The 24,753-nt window shown below is 38.7% G+C and overlaps 1 protein-coding gene across 2 annotated transcripts in view; it reads right to left on the reverse strand.

Annotated features, from left to right (window-relative positions):
- Positions 1 to 14,411, reverse strand: part of glcci1 (glucocorticoid induced 1) — a 54,067-nt gene extending 39,656 nt beyond the window's left edge. The window contains exons 1-2 of one of the 2 annotated variants that reach the window (XM_062984525.1): positions 13,603 to 14,409; positions 922 to 1,073 (exon numbers count right to left, since the gene is read on the reverse strand). In XM_062984525.1, the coding sequence (XP_062840595.1) occupies positions 922 to 1,073; positions 13,603 to 14,092 (642 nt within the window). In that variant the 5' untranslated portion in view covers positions 14,093 to 14,409. Of the gene's footprint in view, positions 1 to 921; positions 1,074 to 13,602 lie in introns of both variants that reach the window. The other variant, XM_062984526.1, reaches the window with a different exon arrangement.
- Between the last annotated feature and the right edge of the window lie 10,342 nt (positions 14,412 to 24,753).

A 24,753-nucleotide genomic window follows, 5' to 3' on the forward strand; every position in this document is an offset into this window, starting at 1 on the left:
GAAATGCCAAAACACAATTCCAGATCCATCTGCATAAAAATAAAGTTCTACCACAGAACAATGCTCCCTTCCTAAACTTTTCATTGTATAGAAAAAATGGAACAAAAGGTAAAGAATGTATGAGATGAAAGCCTAGTATATTAGTGAACATTGCTTTTGGTCAATATTGTAATTTTGCCTTTGAAGAGTGTGCTTCTATAACCATGAATTGTCATGCTATTAGAAAAGTAATAATCTGAACACTGAATTATGGATGTTCCTTGTACACCTAACTGACCTATTCATGTTTCAGCTTTTACAAATTATTTACAGAAATACAAGACATTGTCCTTTACTCAGCAAAAGGCTTTATGAGCACAACACAAATCTTAATATTGTTTCCAAAGGCTCAATACCTCACTGGAATTATGCAGACAGCAATTTGCATCTCGAAGTACACCAGTGTTTTACAACCTGAGTAGAGCAAATGTTCTGCTGCAACAGAGCACAAATAACCAGCTTGCTTTTATTGCTACTATTCAGAACCTTAGGGCTTTTACTGAAGATCACTAAAAGCAATTCCTTTTAGACACATTAAGAAATGTTACTTTCAGTGTACTGCATTCTCATTTTTTTGAGAGCAGAACTGATTGTCAGGTGGATACCTGTTCCTACTCCACCAAAAATACTGAAGGAGAAACGTATTCCAAGGCTAAAATATGTAACACGCAGTATGAGTGGAGAAGGTAGGTTTTAGGAACTAATGGATTTCTTCCTGGAGAAACCTATCTAGAACCCTAGTGTGGTCAGTTTTGTCATAGGAAAGGAAAGAAAGGGATAGAAAAGACAACAGTAAGACAGACTGGGAAGATTATATGCACACAAATAACTTAATTGAGAAAGTTAACAATTAACCATTAATAATTAATTTATTAAACCTACCTGTGTAGATTTATCTCTCATGCAAGAAGGATAGTGTATGTTGGGATCTCGTGGCCACTGTCCTGTGAGGTAAGGTCCTGTTATTGTGTCCAACGAAGAGGTGCGTCTTATAGTGCTAGAAGTTCTAATTTGCTGGGTTTTTGGCCTGTCCACTGAAACAGAAATGTGTAATATGCAATCTTGTGAATATAGTGCTGTGAATAATTCAGTTGCCCACATGTTTTAATAATAATAATAATAATAATAATAATAATAATAATAATAATAACTTTATTTATACCCCGCCACCATCTCCCCGTGGGGACTCGGGGCGGCTCACAATGTTACAAAAGTAACAGCTCAAATACATTAACAATATATACAGTTTAAAACACAAGAAGATAAAACCGAAGTTAAAACAAAGGTTTTTACAACAGTAATAATATCAAGCAACCACCGATGCAATTCAATCAACTTCAAAGGTGGGGGGGATATTTGCAATCCCTATGTACTTATATAGCTGAATCTATCTATATACATTAATTTTATATATGAACTTTCCCCTCATATGTTTGCAGGTCTTTGCAAATCCTATATACATATAGATCCATGTACCTGTATATCTGTATCCATATATATATATATATATATAATTATTTAACCTACTAATGCCTCTATTAATGTAATTTTATTGGTATCTATTTTTTATTTTTTATTTTATTTTTTATTGGTATATATTTTCAATATGTATACAAAAGATGTTAATAAAAAAATACTCTTTGTCCAAAGCAACTTCTTCCTAACTTTCTCATAGAGGTAAAATAATGCAGCTAGGATATTGTTTATTTATTTATTTAATTCATTTATGCCCACCTTTCTCCCCGTGGGGACTCAAGGCGGCTAACAATCATACACTTTGGTCACAGTTAAGATCCAGCAAATAACAATATGGATTTTAGTTAAAATACTTAAAGATACTTAGCACTAAGAAAGTAGTGCCAACTATTTTGTAACTAGAGAGAATATACAGTAGAGTCTCACTTATCCAAGCTAAATGGGCCAGCAGAAGTTTGGATAAGAGAATATCTTGGATAATAAGGAGGGATTAAGGAAAAGCCAATTAAACATCAAATTAGGTTATGATTTTACAAGTTAAGTGTGATGTCTCATGGGCCATGTAGTCCCATTCCTAGTACTATGGTGACAGACGAAGAGGAAAACTTGGGTTTCCCACCGATTCAGCCAGAATCGGAGCCCTTGCACCTGGAGGATGTTTGCCCTCAAGAAGTCAGCCAAACAAGCCTTGGGCAGAATTCTCCCCCGTTTTCTCGAAGAGACAATTATAATAGAGATAGAGGAAATAGGGAGGCGAATCGCTGGAGCGCCAGAATCGCAGCCAAACAATTAGCTGATTAAGTCTGCTTCCCTTGGGAAATTCTAAGGAGTCTTGCATCTGGACTAAGTTGAGTTTCACTTCTAGTTCTCCAGGGAAAGTGTTCTTCTGACGGGAAACGAGACCCTATTTAGGTGTTTGCCGCAAAGGAAACTTTGCGGAGTCAATTCGTCAGCTGGAGGAGTGAGATCGTGTGTAGACTTCGTACTCCAGTTCCCTGTTTCCCGGATCAAGTTTCCAGCCTTGCCTTGTCCCGCGTTTGCCACGGATCTTGTTTTTGCTCTTGTTGCCTTGTTTCAAGTCTTGTTCTAGCCAAGTATCAAGTTTGCTTTCCAGCCTAATTGCCAAGTTTCTATGGACTTAAGGACCTTGTCTTCTCCCCACACTTTGCTTGGCAAAGTGTGTGTTTCGGTTATTGGATTATAACTTTGGACTCTAATATCACATATTGGACATTATTTTCCTGGACTATATTTGACCTTTCCTGAAAGGTCTACTTCTGAGCTATATTCTACACTTGTTTTATTGACTTTATATATATTCCTTAATAAAGATATTAGATAGATTCTGGTCTCTGCGCATGGTTATTGGTGCTCTGCAGCCTGGGTCCTGACATTAAGCACCAAAACATCATGTTATACAACAAATTTGACAGAAAAAGTAGTTCAATACGCAGTAATGTTATGTTGTAATTACTGTATTTATTACTTTAGCACCAAAATATCACGATATCTTGAAAACATTGACTACAAAAATGGCTTGGATTATCCAGAGGCTTGGATAAGCGAGGCTTGGATAAGTGAGACTCTACTGTACAAGTCTAATTTGAACAGATTGTAACAAAAATAATCTAAGGAAGTACTGTATTTCTTCAGTTCTTTTTTCCTATATAAACTATATATAAACATTTCCTATATAAACATGGGATGTGTCTTAGAATGGCAGGTGTATCATGTATGTTTGTTGACAGTGGTGGTATTGAAATTAGGGTGCGTCTTACAATTGATGGCTTCTTACAATTGAAGAAATACAGTAGTTGACATGTGAGAACTTCTCTCATCCATACAGACCTTTTTAGGTAAGACCATAATGAAAGCTATGTTATCTCACAACTTTTTTGAGTATGCATTTTCTATTGTATTAATTTTACATGAGTTATACAACTTTCTATGTTAAATATGCAATCTAGCATGCTTTCTCTCTAAACTTGATTGGCCATTTTGCCTATTACATAAGTCAGGGGAAAGTGCAGGCGTCTGAATACTGTTGAAATGCAACTCCCAGATTTCCCTTATTTTCTACGCTTGCGGAGGCTGACCTGTATTGCAGTCTAACACAAGCTGGTGGATGAATTTTGCCATCCCTGCTTCATATACACACCCAAAAGCAATTTGGTATTTTGAAAACTAGTATTTACTGTATTATAGTTATAAATAAGCAAATACTTCATTATATGCCCAAATTGCAACCATGCTAAAGAAACAGTTAGATGTTAAGGAAATAGAACTTCACATTAAAGCCATGGAGTTTAAGCCTCTTTGATTGGTTAGTTGTCTTGTTTCTACATGATAATACTTAAGTGTACGCTTTATGCTCAAATAATAAAATCAATCAAACCAATTTTTCTTAAACATCAATTTTGAGCTTACTATGTCCTCCTATATTCCACACAAGGAAAACGAATATATTTATACATCTGGGATACAGTGCTCCAGACAGCACAGGCTGTATTTTAACCATATGAACATGGTTAAATCTTCTATGTGTACGTACAGAGCAGTAAGCATTCTATACTAAGTAAAATGTTCCACTGTGTTCATAATTAGTTTAAATTTGCTGTAAGTACTGTATTTCCATTTCCCTCCCAACATTCTGCCCTATTAAAATGTGCTTTTCTATGGTGTCCAAGACATGTTTTTTTTTCTAAACTGAGAAAACATTTCCTTAGGTCTTCTAGCATAATTCTATGGTCAATATCTGCTAAAGGTCCAACAAACACCTCAAGTAATCTATCTGGAAATTGACCACAGAGTCATGCTGGATGACCTAGAGGGAACATATTAATCCAATCTGTGAACAATCCAATTAGTAAAAATGAAACCCACAATGTGGAGGGCCAACTGCAGTGTGACATTTACTAAACTATGGAGCCTCTTGCTCAATATAGTTGGAGCTCAAGAGTCCAGTCTTAAAATGCAATTGCCTTATAATGCGGCTAAGACCTGGAACTAAGCAAACAGGAAAGCTGCTGGAAAATTTTATGTCCATACCAGAAAGGCAAGATGAAAATCTCATACTATCTAAACTGCTCACCTATTCCAAACCCAAAGTTTGACATCCAGACATAGTCTATCTCCTTTTCCCAATTTATGTTTTTTGAATGGGGCAAGATTACTATTATGGCTTTTTAAGAAACAAACTAAATTCCCATCTTCCCCTCAATGCTCTCAATGTTCTCTGCCTCCTAAAGGGACTAGCGTTAGTACCCATCAGTTTTTCATTTGCAAATAAATGTTTTTCTGTGTTTGGAGGGCACCGCTCCTACAGCAAGTACAGAAACCACCATCCTGTTTGCAAGCACTTCCTCTTGTTGCCCAGCATAGTATCTGGTGAACTGGAAACAGAAGTCATCAAAGCTACAGTAAACATTTCAAATCATGCTGAAATGGTACCATGGAGAAATGTGTGTAATATGGGCCAGTATGAATTTTAATTTTAATTAAACTACACAAAGTCATACATACACATTAAACACTGGGAGGGGGTAATAATGTACAAAGTACACCCTCCCCTCACTAAAAAATTAGAAAACTGTTTGAGACAAAAGGGACTGGCTGTTTCAGTCAGTCAAGATCTAGTGAGTTATTTTACTAGCATCAAGTTCAATAAATCCACCAATTCTGTAAATCGTATATATATATGGAGTAGCATGCCTTTCAAAAATATGGTTTTCTTTTAATATTCTCATTCTGAAATGTTCCTGAAGGTTTGTATTGAAAATGGTTTGTGATGTTTACTTCAAATATAACCAAAATAGCTTAGAAGGTTTTCGTGACACAGAGTTATCATATGAAGTTCAATAAATTAATTCAACTTATTAAGAAGAAACCCGTACCATTCAATGACAGCTTGTCTTATGGGCTTTTAGATGATACATGGTATGGTCCTCCTGCACAACATAGCACATTTCTATGTAGAGTCAGTTTGCTAGCTCTCTGTGGCCTGGAATGTTGTACACTATATCTGCAAATAGGCTGAATTATTGGTGTGTGTGTGTGTATGAGATAAAACACACTTGAAATATTTCCACAAGCAAGTATTCTATCTACAGCTGCCATCATCATGTGTTTCAACCTGAAGTATGTTTTCAGATACTGGAAGCCACAGAGCTTTTTGAACACATGCAAATATTATACTGACATTCCTGACACATTTACTTTCAAATTATTAGTATTTCTCCGACATTATAAAATGCCATTCTAGGTTAGGAAGCTTTCATCAACTGGAAGACCATCAGGAAGAGAAGAGACTGCTGGACTCCCCGGAGAAAGAATGCCATGGACTGACTAGGATCACTACAAAGAAGTCTCCACCCACAGGAACCCACTGACACAACATTCATTAACCCACTCCCCTCCCCCCCAAAAAATCCCCAAAGTGCAAGGTCTCTGGTAATTCACAACTGGGCAGTTTCACAAGGCAGTTAGTCAAACAACCTAGGCCTAAGCCATTTAAGGCTTTAAAAGGTTAATATCAGGTTTTTAAATGTGTTTGGAATGTGGTTTTCCTACCACTGCTGATCCCATGCCATATCAAACACCACTTTGATATGTGGTGGGGTTAGAGTTCATACTTGAAATTTGAAGCCCCATGGGTTCTACAAAATAGTTTCACAGTTCCTTGCATTCTAGACAGTGATTCAATTACAGGCACAAGCAATTTTAACCTATTATGCAGCTCTACTATTTGCCATTTATCCAGGTCACCGATGCTATCTAAACACCTGAACGGCAAACTGCATTTCCTCCCTCCAGGCAGTATACAAATAAAACACTACATACACAAGCTCCATGGCACTCAATTCTATAGAACATGACGGCTTTGGACATGCCTGCCCCCCAACCCTTGTAGCCTTATCCCACCACAACTTCAGGTTCAATCTTGGGCATATAGACTAACAAATGTCCCTGGCCACATTACATTTGTATATAAAGCTAGAACAGACTTCTGCTTAAAACCAAACAATTCTAAACATGGAAGATATTCTTCTCTGTTTTACTGTATGGTCTAAATTCAAATTCTTTAGTGAAAGTTCCCAGGGCTTCTCAAGCAACGCATATGGCATTTGGATACACAATCTCTGCAGAAAAGAGCTATGTGAGTTGCAGTGAGTTGCAAATATACTAGCATTTATTTCTTGATCCAGCAGCAGTCTTATTTTAAATATAGAGGAGTGGGGCTGACACACACACTAAGCATCAGAAACAAATCCAAACATGGGACATAAAACCTTAACCTTTCAATTTCACCATATATCCACGATTTCCCCATGGGTCAAAATTGCATTTCCACCTCAGAGAAAATTATTATCTACAGTGTTTACTGGCTAATAAAACACAAAATGAAAAATGCTCACATACTGGGATGGGAAAATCAAGGTAATTCTATGCTTAGGACCACACACACACACACACACACATATATATATACTAGCTGTGCCCGGCCACGCGTTGCTGTGGCTTTGTCTGGTGGTGTTGGTGAGAAATTGTTGAGGTAGTGGTGGTATTGAATGTGTGTTGTATGGTTGTCTTTATGTTTAGTATGCACACTGAAGTGGATTATACGGCAATGTGGAGTCAAGATAATCCAGTTCAAAGCAGATAATATAAGATTCTAAATGGGTTATATAGCTGTGTGGAAGAGCCTTGAGTCTACACTGCCATATAATCCAGTTAAAATCTGATAACCTGTGGAAGAGGCCTAAATGAGGCCTAACTGTGCCTGTCCCCTGGGCTGAGGAGGTCGCTAGGAGACCAAGTGGGCGGAGCTTAGCCTTCAAACTGGCAGCAATTGGATAAAAACAATTATTCCTCTCCCTCTAATTAGGAATTTATTTTTCTTTTCTTTTTGTTGTATCAACCTAGAGGCATGGATGAGGGGTTGTGATGTCAATTTTCGAGGTTGTGGGGTGTTTACTTTTGTTGTTTTGTCCGCTGCCGTGATGCCAAAAGCCTTTTATATATATAGATATATATATATATAGAGAGAGAGAGAGAGGCTATCAAACACATTAAAGTGTTCATAGGAGTAGCTTCCTTATCAAAGGTCAACTGTAGCATGTAAAAAAATGTGAATGCATTAATCACAAATGACACCCTTATCTAAACAACAATCAGATCGTTCTTCATTTTAAATATATATATTTTTTAATTGCTAGTAGAAAAGTTTCTGAAGCACTTTCAGGAACTATACATTTATAGGGGTTATTCTGTAAAAATTTTAAAAAACTGATCCACCATTTTAATATTAATTTTATAGATTACATATTAATTTAAGATCAAAGTAGCATAGCACTTTTATGATCAAAAAGCCATAATGCTACCTTAAAAGTGATCTGCATATCCCCCAAACTGAAAGCAACAACCTTTAGTTGACCAGTTAACATATCAATTCAATGTCATTTAACTAATGAAATACTGCCCTCACTATTATTCACTAACTCAGTGTTTTGGTTTGGGTTAACTTGTATTTAGTATTCATTTTCACAATATGTGCTCTAATCTTCAAACATAACACAAGAAAATAGTGAAGTGTCAGGAAAGAAAGAACACTGCAAGCCTTCCTATATTCTGCAGTACTTGAAGTACAAATACATAGCCACAACATGCAATTGCTTTCTTTTTGTCAATAACAGTGGCTGAAAACCAAACATGTAGGAAAATAAAATTTTGCCAAAAAACTAAGAGGATAGCTTGTGTGGCTCAATGTTACTTGAAATCAAAATTAATCTAGGATTTAAAGCAAACATTTCAGAGCTTCATAAAATGCAAGAGGGTAAAGATGATGAGAAAGGGAGAAAAACCCAGAGGAAGCTGTTTTCATTCATGCAGTAGTGATGTCAGTGTCTGCAGTGGCAGCTGTGTGACCTGTATGGGCTTCTAATCCAGAATAGTTTTGCAGATTTCCTTTAAGATCTCGAGTAGCAACCTTACTTTTCAACTAACTGAAATTTGAACATTCGTTTTAAAAAATCATACTGTGGGAAAGTGGTTAATATGTTCAGAGTATGAGAAAAAAATTCTGTTGCACAGCAGCTCAAAAATAAATAAAATAAATGAGTCTTTTAAATACTGAAATAAATTGTCATGTTTTTAACATACATAAATTTGTAGTTGCAAATAGTACTTGATCAGGAATATATATTTTTGTTTCATGCAGAAAGCCTTAATTTTGAATTAAAACTCAATTTTTGTACAAGATTTAAACAGTTAAGTTTAACTCCATAAGATTTTCCTAGAACTCTTTCTAAATCAAGTAATGCACAGTGTGTTGCATAACTTATAAGCAGCTTAAAATGCAATAAAGAATCAACATTCACATTTTTCTGTATACTTTTTCAGTTTAGTATATTAAAAGCATCATTTGGGAGGACTGAATATGATCAATATAGCTTTTTTTTAAAGATAACTAATTGCAGGCAAGAATGCCTCCAACGTGCAGCATGCAATATTAAATCGAGAGGGTTATTTAATTTGCTGTTGAAATGAAACACAGACCTGGCATGCTGAAAGAATCTGAAGTGTTGAAAGATGCATGATACCCAATAGCTATGGAAGATAAGTATTGCATTTAGTATGATTCATCTACTAAAGTGAGGAAGGGGGAGTGAAAGCTAAAATGGCCACAGATACTTTTAAAAAACGAAAAAGATATGGCAAGGACTTGTTTCAGACTTTTTATGGTGTTTTGGTTTTAATTTGAAATTGAATTAAGCGTTACGTTTTTTTTTACTTTCCACCGGTACTTAAACTACAGTCTTTAACAAGAAGAGTATAGGACATGCATTTTAAGCCTTCGGGTTTCACATTTTAAACCTCCTTATAAATCTGCAAAAGAGTTGTATACAAAAGGGAGGGTTTTAAAGCTTTCTAGGCAGACTACAAGCAAGATTGTGTTTGTTTTGTGCCTACAGGTCATTTCCAAGTTATGGAAAGCCTAATGTTAACATATCATGGAGTTTTCTGGGCATGATTTGTTCAGAGGGGAGTTGTCTTTGTCTTCCTCTGAGGCTGAGAGAATATGACTTGCCCAAGGTCACCCAGTGAGTTTCCATGGCAAAGCAGGGATTTGAACTCTGGACTCAATAGTCACAGTCCAACACACAAACCACTACACAATATTGGATCCAAGTAGGATCCTGGTCTATAATAATAGTATTTGTGCATCACAGGTTTTGGAAGTGTTGCAAGCTGATGTACTAGGATTAAATCTTAATGCAAATGTCTCTATTTACAATCTGCCCATGCATTATTAGGTGCTTGTTTAAGTCTATTACATCCCTTCTGGTGTGCAGATATAACGGTACAGGAATGCTTTCACAACTGCTATTTAGGCAGAAATATTCCCATAACCACAAAATATGTATCTCTGCACTTTTAACTTAAAAAAAAACAAACACCACAGATCCTAAGCGTTAGGGCTCTTTTAAATGGAATATTGATTACTAATATTTCAATTGTTTACTAATATGAAATGGAGAAATACTGGAACAGCATTAAAATCACTGGAATATGTTAAAATAATGCTAGGCATGAACAAAGCATGCTGTGGTTGAGCTTAAAATGACTAAAATTCATTAAAATATACATTGCTAATGGAATATTCCACTTCAGAAGACAACTTGCATAAAATCGAGTTATTCAGTAATATCAACATTCTTCATTTTCATATTCTCAATTACTAATGTAAGTCTGATCACTCCATAGAAATTAAGAGCAAGTTGTCCTGTCCTGCCAGATTATAATAACTACTACTGAGAAGAAGACATGTATTCACAACTGTATGCTGCTTCAATTAAAAAAGACATTTTATATTCCTATTTGCCTTTTTAAGAGGTTTTCTCAGGGTTTCCTGGTATGAATCCAGGCTGCAGTTATATCCATTCACCCAAGAGTAAGGCCCAGAACTCTTATTACAATGGCCTAAATCCAGTTGTTGAAACCACTGATAGGTCTATTGAATTCATGGGTAACTTGCAAATAAACATTACTACAAACTCCAAAGATTAAACAGGTCTTGCTCTTGAGACAACTACTACAACTACATTTACACTCATGGGATGGACTTCTGAGTAAATTCAAAAAGGTGGCACAACCTGGCCAGAAAGAGCCTTGCATTTCTCCCTGACAAAACAGCATACATCTAATTCTTGCCAATGTAACTGTATGCATGTAATTCTCCTAGCTGTAACTGTATGCATGGAATTCACCTAGATGTAACTGTACGTGGGTAATTCTCTGTCACATATAAGTGTGTGCATGCAATTCTCCATAACGTATCTGTATGTGTATAGTTCTCTCAGATGTAACCATGTGCAATTTTTCCCAATTCTACTGTATTTCTAGCATTCACCTGGATGATACTGATGATCCAGATATTGTATGTGTGTAATTTCTTCCAGATAGAACTGCATGTAATTCATCCCAACTGTATGCAAGGAATTCTCCTGGATGTGACTGCATTGCACAATTGTTCCCAATGTAACTGCATGTGTTGTCATTCTTCTGGGTGTAACTGTACACATGTTATTCTCCCGGACATAACTGTATTTACAAGCATACTATGACTCTATTAAAGCAGATCCGCTGGCTGCCAACAAGTTTCCAGGCCCAATTCAAAGTGCGGATTATTACCTACAAAGCCCTATACAGTTCGGGTACAGCCTTATGAACCAGGGTGGACTCTTGAGGTCCATCCACAAGGCCCTCCTCTAGATCGAACCACATTCACAAGTCCAGTTGGTGGGGACGAGGAAGAGGGCTTTCTCAGTGGTGAACCCCCAGCTCTGGAATGCCCTCCCAAGGGAAATTAGGATAGCCCCCACCCTCCAATGTTTTCGGTCAACCTAAAAACTTGGCTCTTTAACCAAACTTTCCATAGAACTCAAAAGGTTTAAATTATAGACCCATTGGTTTGCACTGAAAGCATTTTATATGACTGGTTAGTTGTTATTCATTTTATGTCTATAATTACCATAATGTTTTATCGGTGTCTATTTTAGGGTTGATTGATTTTACTGTGGTATTGTTTTATGTATTGATGATGTAAATTATGCTTTCCTTTGATATATCTGCATTTATTACACCGTATGCATTGCTCCATTACGAGTGCTTTGTAAGCCGCCCCAAGTCCCTTTTGGGAGATGGTGGTGGTGTAGAAATGAAGTGTTCTTATTCTTATTTGTATAATTCTTCCCAATGTAATTGTATGCATGCCATTTTCCTTCATGTAACTATGTGGGCAATTCTCTCCCAGACGTAACTGTATGCGTGGAACTCTCTTGGCTATGACTGCACGCTTTGCTGTTCTCCCAATTTAAATGGATGCATTAATATCTCCCAGATGCAGCTATGTGCATGTCATTCTTTAGTGCAGTTTTTCTGGATGTAACCTGATGCGTATATTTCCAGAATTCTTCCCAATGTAACTGTATGTGGGCAAACCAGGCATGGGCAAACTTTGGCCCTCGAAGTGTTTTGGACTTCAACTTCCACAATTCATAACAGCCGCTTAGAACCACTGTCCTATTCTCTCAGCTGCACAGATACTTTACTCTTGGATTCATGTATTTACAACGTGAAGCATGTGGATGGAGAACAATCCATGCATAGATAAGTGAACATTTAACAGAACAGAAAATAATTTGGCTTGTTTCTTGTTCTGTTTATTATGAACCGGAACAGGCTCTAAGATCTGCTGGAGAGGCTCTCCTCTCACTTCCATCACCACCACAAGCAGGGTTGGTGGCAACTAGGGAGAGTCTCTGGAACACCCCAGGGAAATTAGGCAAGCTCTCACACTGTTCTCCTTTTGTAGGAATCCGAAAACCTGGATGTTTCAGCATATTTTTGATTAGGCCCAGTCATAGGTAACTATCCTGCACTTCATCCACTTCACAGCTGCTATGATACCTTGTTGCACTATCCCTGACCCAGCCTTTTTATCGTAGGCCACATTCATCTTGTAATCTTGGTCATCGGTTTGCTGAACCTCCACTACAATGACATGGGCTTTTAAATATTGTTCTTTTTATTTCAGTATGTTTTAACACAATTTGGCCTTTTTATGATGTTTCAGTTTTTGTTATTTTGTTTGTTTAGTTAAATCAGGTTGTGTTATACTGTTCTTGTTTTTTTTGTTGGATATGTTTTTTGATGTATTGTCTGTATGGTTTTCCTTACAGCAAATGAATGTTTGCCTTACATGATGCCTTACTGCATTGAGTCCCTTTCGGGGAGATAAGGCAGAATAGAAATAAAGCTTATTATTATTATTATTATTTTGGGATATGACTGCATGTGTTGCTGTTCCTCCCATGTCATTCTTTCTGTGCAGTTCTTCTGGATGTAACCCGATGCGTGTATTTGCAGAATTCTTCCCAACATAACTATATGCATCTAAACCTGGCAAGGGCAATCTTCAGCCCTCCAGACGTTTTGGACTTTAACTTCCACAATTCCTAACAACAGGTTAGAACCACTGCCCGATTCTCTCAATTGCACAGATACTTTACTATTGGATTTATGTACTTACAACATGAGGCATGTGGATGGAGAACAATCCATGCATAAATAAGTGAACATTTAACAGAACGGAAAATAATTTGGTTAAATATTCTAATGCAACAAGTATGCTCTGTGTGCAATAATGTTTTTACTGATATAGCTGCTATGTTTAAATGTATTGTTCTTCTAATCTGGAAATATTATTATAATAAGTATGTTATTGTTTTTCATAATCTTTTGATATTAAGCGATGTGCAGCTGTTATGTCGAAGAGAGGGTTCAGAAAGGGACCTGATTAAGGCTTCATATTTTTTGGAATTGTAGGAGTTGAAGTCCAAAACACCTGGAGGGCCGAAGTTAGCCCATGCCGGAAGTAAACTCTCCTAGATGGAACTATAGGAGTCTAATTTCTCCCAGATGTCTCCTCCCTCTCTGGTTCTGGGAGGGGAGGGCGACCCTAAAATAAGCGTGCCCGTTTCTTGTGCGTGTGGATGAGTGACGAACCCGGGCCGTTCGAGGGTTTACCTCGGTAGATGGGCGAGCTGGGGCTCCTCCGCTCGGGCGAGATGCTCCTCCGCCTCCCCGGGGGCTGGTGGCTGTTGCTGGCGGCGTCGGGGGAGCGCCTCGGCCTGGCCTTCGCCCTCGCAGCATTAGCAGGCGACGCCTCCGGGGCGGCGGGGGCGAGAGGCGGCGGCGGGGTGGAGCTGCAGGGCGGCGGAGGGCTCCCTCCGGGTCCGGTGTTGCTTCCCACCGAGGCCGAGGCCACCGGGGAGCGGGTCGGACTGTGCTGGCTGCCCCTCAGGAGCTGGTACGGGACGGTGGCGCGGATGGGCTGGAGCAGGCGGCTGGTCCCGGAGCCCCCGCCGTTACTCCCGCCGTTACTCCCGCTGCAACTACTCCCGCCGTTACTGGTGGGGGAGGCGGCGGCGGCACGGCGCATCCTCTGTGGGGGGACTTGGGGGTGCGGAGGGGTCTGGGAGGAAGAGGAGGCCGAGGAGGAGGAGGAGTTCGACATGGCGGCCTTCCTGAGGGAGAAAACACAACCCGACTCCAAGGGAGGCGGCGGGGCCTTCTTCCGAGGGACGCTCGGGCTGCTTGCTGCCGCCCCCCGCCGCTTCGGCAGCTCAGCCCCGGCGCCTCACATCCTCCACAGGCGGCGGACTGAGGCGGCCTTCAAGAGAGAGAGAGACCGTTGGGGAGGGAGGAGGGGGCGGGGAAAGGCTCGCGCCGCTGCTTGCTCCTGCTCCGGCTTTTGCTGCTGCCTCGCGCACCTGCAGCCACCTCTGAATGGCCCTCCGCGAGCTCTGTGGCCGCCAGCGAAGGGAGTGAGGGCGGTGGGCGGGGACAGCGCGCCTATTGGGCTCCTCGCCCGACCTCCGCCACCTCGAAGCGGATTGGGCGCCCTCGAGGAGAAGAGACACAGGCGTGAGCCAATCGCAGCCCTCGGCTTCACCTGGGAAGTAAAGGAAGGGGTGGGGAAATGGAGAGGTGCTACTTCGTGAGGAGGAGGAGGAGGAGAGAGGATGGTCCAGTGAAGCCTGGCAGGAGCACGTGACCTCCATGATCCTGGTCTTCCATAACCCTCCTTTAATTGTATTTCCACATGTGCATGCCCAGTGTGGAATACATTTCACCACCTTAAAACAGTGGATGTGGCTCTTAATGAGACAATTTGTTTGTTTTATTTCCCCCACTTGTATCCCGCCAAGGAGACTCACGATCAGCAACAATTGCGGGAGTTCCACGGGGCCACCACTGAGAAGGCCCTATCTCTCATTCCCACCAATCGCACTTGTGAGGGTGGTAGGATCAAGAGCAGGGCCTCCCCTGACGATCTTAACTTCCGGGGTGGGTCATCGAGGGAGATACATTTGGACAGGTAAGCTGGGCCAGAACCATTTAGGGCTTTATAGACGAAAGCCAGCACTTTGAATTGTGCTCAGTAGCAAACTGGCAGCCAGTGGAGCTGACATAACGGGGGTGATATGCTCCCTGTACTCTGGTGAGCAATCTGGCTGCCGTCCGTTGGACCAATTGCAGCTTTTGAACAGTCTTCAAAGGCAACTCCACGTAGAGTGCGTTGTAGTAATCTATTTGGGATGTAACCAGAACATGGACTACCGTGGCTAAGTCAGACTTCCCAAGGTACGGCTGCAACTGGCGCACAAGTTTTAATTGTGCAAAAGCTCCCCTGGCCACTGCCAAAACCTGGGGTTCCAGGCTCACAAAACATGAAAGAACAATACAATATTTAATATGATGAACACTTTTAACCAACATAAACGTACCAGTATTTCAATCGGAAGTTTGAATCTGCTTTTGGCTGATGAGAGATTGACATTATTTTGGATTGTTGTTATGTGCCTTCAAGTCGTTTCAGATTTAAGGTGACCCTAAGTCTAAAGTTTAGGACAGGGGACAGGTAAATGGCCTTGGACAGCTGAATCCGTTAAAAGTATCCTCAAATGGAAAAGGAATTAATTCCAGAATAGAACTCAATTTTAGTAATAAATATTATCAACAGCCTAACTGATTAATAATGGTGCATGTTTTTGTAGATAATAAACCTCTTTATTCGATGCTAGGGTGCACTAATGTCTAAAGGTTTACCCTCATTCAACAATATTGCAATGGGGAAAATAATGTTCCGTTATTTCCATGATGCACACACCTTTAGATAATATAATAGCATTGCTCTACTTCAAACACTTTGTCTCTTTTTTTAATTACTGCGAAGCCTCTCTGTTCTTGTTGCTTTAATTATATAGAAACAGCATCTTTTGTTTCAAGTCTTGACAGTTCAACATTTTTGTGTACCATCCACAAAACAGTATACAAAATGGTATTTCACTGCATATTTCAGAAATGCTGATAGAAACATTTAATGGAAATGGAAGGAGATTTGATAACCATTACATAAATGCTTTGAGTGGGTTGGACTGGATGGCCCATGAGGTCTCTTCCAACTCTATGATTCTATAATTCTAGAAGGCACCAAGATTTTATTGCGGAGTGAAAAATGATATCCTGTGTGGATGAGGAAGCAATTTCTAACAAGTACAGCTTGTGAGTTCCCATTGACTAGAGCAGGGGTCCTCAAACTTTTTAAGCCGAGGGCCGGTCCACAATCCTTCAGACTGTTGAGGGGCCGGATTATCATTTGAAAAAAAAATACAAACAAATTCCGATGCACACTGCATATGTCTTATTCGTAGTGCAAAAACAACAACAACAGCAGCAGCAGCAAGAACAATGAAAGAACAATACAATATTTAAAAATAAAAACAATTTTAACCAACATACATTTATCAGGATTTCAATGGGAAGTGTGGTCCTGCTTCTGGCCAATGAGATAGTCAAGTTAATTAGGGTTGTTGTTGTTGTTGTTGTTGTTGTTGTTGTTGTTGTTGTGTGCCTTCAAGTCATTTCAGACTTTGGGCGAGCCTAAGTCAAAATTTTATTTATTATTATTTATTTATTTACTACATTTATATACTGTCCTTCTCACCCTGAAGGGGACTCAAAGCGGGTTACAATTTATATGTATATACAATATATTATAGTTTAGCATAGAACAATATTAGCATTATATATTACTATATTGAATTATACCACTATACTGTAATATTATTAGTAATATTACATGTAATATATAATATATAATATATAATTAATATTATTATATGGTATTATTATTAGTATTACATTGTATTACATTATAATATTACTATCAATATTATATGTATATATAATATTATATTATTAAAAATGATATAAAATATTTTATTATAAAACTGAGGGCAGGGGCCAGGTAAATGACCTTGGAGGGCCGCATCCGGCCCCCGGGCCTTAGTTTGGGGACCCCTGGACTAGAGTATAATAATAATAATATAAATTTATTTTTGTACAGTGCCTCCATCTCCCCCGAAGGGACTTGGGGTGGCTTACGCATGGCACAAGGTGCCTAAAACTATGCATAAAATAAACAGACAAAATAAAACCACAAGTATATAAAACAACAATTTGAACTCAGAACAGTGCCCAATAATCTATAGTGTCATCTGTTGTAATAACATGGCCAACTGTAAACAAGAAGAAAGGAAAGGGATAGTGTAAGTTGTAGCTAAGGAACAAAGGAATGGGATAAAAGTGCTGTGCTGTTAATGCTGTTCTCATTATGTCCTCTAAAATTAAGACCACTTTTCTGCCGAGATCCTCCCAAGTAATAGCAAAGAGTATCCTGTTTTGTCCAAATTTCTCACACTAGGGATGAGTCCATCAATGGGTTTTAGTATAGTTCCATGCAGGCCTTGGTTTTGCAAGTCTACTATTGCGTCTTTCATTCCTTGACTGCCATACAGGACTGTGGTGGTACTGCTGTGTTGGACTGAGAGCAGTGACCGCATCTCCTCAAATAAGCAAGTGTATGATAGATTGAAGAGAAGAAAAGGAAAGGCACCTTGGAGTGGCTTCTGAACCTTTACATCAGAAAAGCAGAGTTACTTATGTATTTGGGAGGAGAAAGATGGTGACTGAAGCAGAGATTGGGGATGTCTCCTACCACTGAGGTCAAGAGGCTGAAAAAGCTTTCAAGAAAATTAAGGAGCTAAAGTGCGAAGTAACAGCTTCAATGTTAGACTCTGGAAACCAGAGTCTAAATTCGCACTCAACCAGCCATTCAGTTGCAGGCACATAACAACAACAACAAACACACACTATCTGCTAAACAACCATTCTTGAAATCAACATGCTGTAGTCCTTTGAGTGCTGGACTAGAACTCCAAGAAACAGAGGTTCAATTCTACAGCAAACCATGGATGTCCTTAAGCATGTCATACTCTTCTATGTGTTTGCATAGAAAGTGTTCTCATATACTCTGTAGGATTTAATACAGGCACAAAGTTTTCTTTGTTAGCAGCCGCAGGCAAACAGGAAAAGAGAAAGGGAGTAATTTCAATTAAAATATAATTAGTGTTTTTATTTCAGTTTAAAAGATTGATAAATCCCAGATCATTTCCACTTCAGATCGTTCCACCTTTGATCACAGCCAGGAATTCAAGCCTTTCACTGGATGGCCTTTCAGACTCTTACAGAAATACTCCAAATTGCTAAATATTCAAAATGACAGGTGATACACAAGCGGAAGTTCTAATGACTGTTGACTATGTGCTTCATGCATTCCTCTTTGCAGATTTAGTATAATCACTAATTAGACATAATAGTTCATAACTGCATCAACAGAATGTAATGAGACTCTGTTATATAATTAATCCTACCCTTAAGGAAAATTGTTGATATGATATGTTGTGTGCTGCTCTTTGCAAATGTTCTTCCTCTAGTACCTTGTGCTCTTGTTCAGAACTGGCTATATAGTAGTACAGTGGGCAACAGAATTTAACGAATAATCCCAATGAATCCAGCTAAGTGTGCCTGAGGCTACAGTCTCTGTGGCATACCTGATCTCTTCTTCTGTAACATGACAGCAGGTGTATGAAAAACTTTGTATAATCACAAGCCCCAATCACAACTTTAAAAAAACAAACATTGATTCAGTAGTATAAGTATACGCGTGGGCCTAGGAAATCAGTGTTCATCTCTCTGATAATTTATCATCAATTGAAAGGTTTGTCTATGTAACTATTTTTCAGACATAGTTCTTTATCTGTAAATTAGCCATTACTGTGTATTTCACAAAGTCGTGGACTCTAGTATTAAAATTGATGTTCAGACAGGGCTTGACCTCTTTATGCCTGACCTATGCTTAGCTCCTGGATTTGTCTTTTTTAAACTTTATTGTAAATTCTTGTTCTGCCGTTGTATTTGGCATTCTGTTTTTCTTTCATCCATTCCACTGTTTTCTCCACATGGCCACAGTTGGATTCTTCGGTTTTTAAAAAAGGGTAGAGCTGTGTGTGGCGTCTGCTGACAGTGACTCTCAGACCTCAAGTTGGCTTCTGCCAGCATCTTTAAATAAATGTTAAAGATCATAAGAACTAAATGCAGCTCCTTGAACCCCCAGGAACTGTTTGTTCTATCTTCCCCTAGATGGTGATGAAGACAGCAAAGGTCAGCTTAATAAACTAAAATCTGCATTCCAGTATGAGATTCAAGTTACAAATATATTTACATTTATATGGAAGTAAATCTTGTTGAATCAACAGGTGGAATAAATCCAGTCTTCCAGTGCTAGCAGAAATCTTCCATTATGAGGTAGGTAATTCCCCTGCCCAAATTACTTCCTCATTCCCAAATCTTCTCCAGCAATTGGGTAGGATCCTTTAGGAACAGACTTTGGGAAGGTTGGAGGCTGAAGGATCATTCTCTCCTTATTTTGTTTTTTGGAAACTCTCCATCAGCAAAGCCACGTTAGTTGGATTTCACCCAGTGTAAGATTTAATTTGAAATATATAGGATCTCTCTCTTTTTTCCCTCACATGCTGTATGTTTTATAGACTGAGGGGACAGTTCCCTTAAGAGCAGCCCCCCCCCCCATCTCCCTGTAAAAGCCTTGATATAACCTTTATGCGGTTTTAAAAGCATAAATATAGTAAGAACCTGGACTGCTCAAAATGGAATATAAAACATTCTTTCTGGCTTTGGTATTCAAAAGTTGCCAAGGGTCACTTGTAACAGAGCTTTAAAGCAATTAGTGGTATGACAAGAAATTTCCACAATGAAGAACAGACAGAGACTGTCATCTTATATGCAGAACAGAAAGGAGGATAGATGTGCAAAATCGCAGTGTGCATATTAATAACAACGAGATTTTTAAATTGGCAGAACTTTTTAGTAACAAGATCTCATTCCTTGGTTCTAGCTCTGACTATGTTATTTATTCAAATACCAGGCTTTCCAACTTGCCCCATCTTCTAAAGACAACGTGAGTAGAGTGATTAGTCATCAGGAAATATTCTGAGCCAAAATGAGCAGCGGAGTGGTGCTTACTTAAGTGTTCCCCAGGATTTGTGTGGGAGCCAATTAATCTGGAGGCAGCCATCAAGAAAGTTGTGGGTTGAGGGTGCTCTTTCATCTTCTCTTACAAGGACAAAACTGTGTTTTTAGATGAAGGCTGGAAGAGAATTTTAAAATGTTACCTTCAAGAACAAACATGAGAGTTATCACAGAGATCAAAGTTTTTTGCTGAGCAATTTTACTCTGCCGTTCAAGAAAGGAACCCTGGCATATGTTTGTCCACAACGGTTGCATCAGCTCTCCGTTTCCACACCACTCCTTTCACATTGTGATAAACAGAATGTCACTATGACACACATCTACCAACAGAAATGCAACAGGTCTCAGAAGTGGAAAGTTACCAAGACTTTATTAGTTTTTTTAAAACGTCCTCTTAGCCAGTTGCCTTTTATTATTTTTTTCCCTAAATTTGTTGCTATTTTCAATAGGGAACATTTGGCTGTTTCCTGTATTTCATCCCTCTAGAAATGTTCCATTTCCACATACTGTAAAACAGCAATCTCCCTCTTTTTATTGAGTTCTTTCCTGGAAATTGGGAAGGAGGCAATAACTTGACTAAAATTCTCTGTTCAAATGTTATAAAAGTGGCGAAGGAGTTATTTTCCCATAATTTCAAACCAAAACACTTTTGTAGCTCCTAAACTTCCATCACATGAGCAGATCCAAAGGCAAGTGTTCTCACCAGACCACTTATATATTATTGTGTGACTCTAGTCTGTGCAAGTATCTCTCCCAGCATTTGAAAGTTCGGTTTTAAAAGATACAGCCGCACAGTGAGATAAAATCATCAGAATTATTGATAATACTTAACAGTAGCTTGGCTTTAAAAGGCATTTTATGGTTCTTGGGTTTAAAAAATGGAAGGAATAACTCCACTGACTTTTCTATGGCTATATTCTTTGTCATTTTCTGCTCTTGAACAATGTCAAAAATCCTCATCCATAAATATACACCAGTGGTCCCTACTGACCTGAGATAATTTGTATTTTCTGGTATTAGACACAACTACACTAACACTACAATTCAGCTTGGAACCAGTTTGAGAATAATCAGTTGCGCAGGTGATTAGATTGACAGGTCCAAAACTGGTTTGAGGTCAGGTGGGTGATTACATTAACCATGGAACCTGGCCTGAAACCTCTCTGTGGGTTTCACCCACATTTCTCAGAGAGATGCGCATCATTTGCTCTGGAGGCATACAAAGTAAAATAAAAAAGGGAAAATGACAGAAGAAGAGGTCATCAATTATCCCTTCCAGGAGGCCAATTAGTCCCCTGCTACCCAGCCATGTTCTTGGGCACTTTTCAGCAGCACCCATTCTGGAGTTTATAATGCACCTCAGAAGGGATGAGTGTCTACAATGAGTGCTGCATTTTGCAGAGATGATTTCCCCCGGATCTCGGATGTACTGGCATTTTCTGCAGCACATTATTTGGCTGAACTCAGACTTTCCTGTGACTTTTTAAATACACTGTATACTCTTAAATGTGCGCTGCAGCATGCTTTGGTAGTATGTGTTCTATGGCTGCCATCATTTTGAATCATCTCAAAGTTGGATTATAATGTCAGAGTACATGGGCCTCTCTGAACAGTGGTCAAGGTAGGCTTCAATCTCATGTAGTGTATCTTCCCATGTTTATAGCTATGACACTCTCCACACCATGCAAATTGTTATACAAGTCTACCATGTCTTCCTTTGTCATTCTTTTCTATATTAAACAGATCCAAATGTTCTTATTTTCCTTCTTGGCAACCTAGCTTGAGAAAAGAACCACGATGGAAAATAATGCCTTTACAAGTAACCTTCTTACATGCCTTTCAGCTCAGAATAGCTCAACACGAGAAACAGCACGAAGCAGACCTTCTCTACTCTAGCTACTTCATACAATTTGGTTGATGTTCCTAACCCATGGACATTATGCCATTCTTGCACATCTGATTACATAACCACTTCACTTGCTTGCTAAGATTTCCAAAGACCAAAATAGACAGTCAAAATTATATACCACAGAAATGCAATCCATATTAAGCAAAAAAAAAATTAAAAACTGATATGGAGGAATTAAAAATATGGAACAAGCTTTCCGCAATGCACTTGTCATCACACCACCCACTTTTTTGTCACCATTCAATGCACCTGTGTATATAGAAATAGCTCAGAAAGGGAATTTTTGTTTTCTTCAGGCATTCCAGATTTTACAATTGTAAAGACTATAAAGAAAATGAGCACGTAATTTTTTTTTAAGTGTGACTTGATCTCTTTGCAATGTCTATATATTCACACCTAGGTAACCTGGTAGGCAACTACTGAGTGAGAAAGTGAACTGATTCAGGATCTTTTTTAAAGTACTCTTGTTCTTCTAATCAAATAGAATTATATAAAGAACCTAGCAGACTGTGAAGCATCCAAGATACATCAGAGAGACTCCTAAAATAGAACAGAACTAACAGGATTAGAGTGCTATTTCACAGTAACATTTGCTCTTCTGTACCTGAGGGAAAGAGTTAACTGGTGTTAACAAGTTAATTTGCCTTTCCCTGCATAAAATTAATATGTGTCAACTCTTTAGAGTTTGCTCTGGTCTCTCTTGATGCCTCAAAGGGAAGCAGTTGCCTCTAAATTTGGTATGGGAAGATTATAAATACACTGAGACTTGTTCTGAGGCAGTGAACCAGGTTAAGAAAATGTGGCATCTCTTTCCAAAGAATCCAAGGAAAGCTTGATGGCTGTAGCATAAATGCTTCCAATTTCATAACTATGTTATATGTCTGACCTTAGTTAGGTTATTATTAATATATTTGTGTCAATTCACTTCTTGTGCAAAAGACAATGACATAAAATTGAGATAAATAATTTGGGAGAAACCTTAATGGAAATGGAACCAGAATCTTGTGGATCTGATTCAGCAGTATCAAACAGTACATGGCTCAGTAAATACTTAAAAATTATTTTGGTTATTCCCAACTGGAGTAAACTGATTCAATTAATTGTTGAATGGTAACTTAACACATAGGCAAATAACAAAAAATAGCTACAGAATTTGGACCTATATTAAAAAACCAAAACCAAAAACTGGAGTTGATATTAATGGAAATAGTAATTCCTATGGTTACCTTAATACATTTTTTGAATTGCATACATTTTCATGTGCTAGCCCCAATACCTGTCCTTTACATTTACTTCTCTGCACAGTTACACTGATGCGTGTTGCATTTATGCATGCCCAATTATTAGATTTAATTTTTCCTTTTTATGTATATTTGCTGATTTTCTTTACTCTTAGTTGCAATCTAATTGTACATGCGACACTAGAAGAAAATACCTCCCAGTCCAACATTTTAGACTTTATTTTACAAGTTGGCTCATGTTAGCGGGGAGAAAAGTGACCAGAACTCCTGGAGAGTAATTTTTCAGAAATTGATACAAATGCAATAGTGGGTGCTCAAAGGTACACTAATGGAAAAATGTGACCCATAGTCCTCCTCTTTGCCCCTCTGCTTCTGGTACATGCATTGTAGTGACATGTATTTGCCTAGACTTAATGATGATTCTATGCCCTTTATCCCAAGTTCATATCCTTTGGTGTGGTGTTTATTTTTACACTTGTGCTTGTGCCGTATCTTCAGTCTGAGATTAGGGGACAGTGCATTGGAGGATCTAGGCCATATAGAGCTCACAAAGGGGCAACCTCAAGGCTCTAGGCCAGGAAGTGGAGTGGGGTCTGAGAGCATGTAAGAACATGAGCGTAGAAGCAGGACTGGGTGATATTATGACAGCAATTTTAGAAAATTTATCAGACTCAAAACTTTTGAATAATACCAGATGTATGACTAAAAGCTGGCCCCTCTTTCATCCAGGCTTTGACACCCTGTTTTCATGATGTCCACTGCCTAATGACCCCTAGTCAGGGCATTTAAGGAGTACCAGAAATGGATCTCTGAAATGAGCTACCCTTTTACTTGGAAAATAAATTCCTTTGTCATTATATCAAAAAGTCCTTTGTCATTATATTATTTTCTTCCTTGATGTACTTTGATGACCTCAGTGTTCTTTGCCATAATAATGCAAAATCAATATTGCACATTTAAAAATAATTCTTTGAGGATATGCAATTAAAGAAAGACAGAAAGCATTCTCATCTGAAACTTTTAATTACATTTATTTTATTCAAAAGGAGATGATGTAGACATATAAGAAATTCATAAGGATAAGTTTATGGTTTGAGTTCTGTTTCTGAAAACAGCAGCAAAATGCACATCAAGCATTTTATGCTCTCTGAAAACATTTGTGCAATGACAGAAACAAACCAATACAGCATGACTTCCATATCCATGGAACTGATATCCATGGTTTCAGTTATCTGTTGTTTCACTTATTGAGTTATTCACTTAGGGCAGTGGTTCTCAACCTGTGGGCCCCCAGGTGTTTTTGTTTACAATTCCCAGAAATCTCAGCCAGTTTACCAGCTGTTAGAATTTCTGGGATCCACAAGTTGAGAACCACTGACTTAGGGCCTCCTGTACAAACTATACCCACTTTTCAGTACCTCTGATATTTGTTTCACTGAAAATAATTGAGTTCGCAATTATTTGCATTTTCATGTATCTATGCAAAGTCCAGGAACATAGCACCCATGGATATGTGGATCATACTGTATATGAAACTCAAATGTATAGCTTGGAAATTTATAGTGTGCTTTGAAG

Source organism: Anolis carolinensis, chromosome 6 (genome assembly GCF_035594765.1).
Source record: "Anolis carolinensis isolate JA03-04 chromosome 6, rAnoCar3.1.pri, whole genome shotgun sequence".
Lineage (NCBI taxonomy): Eukaryota > Metazoa > Chordata > Lepidosauria > Squamata > Dactyloidae > Anolis > Anolis carolinensis.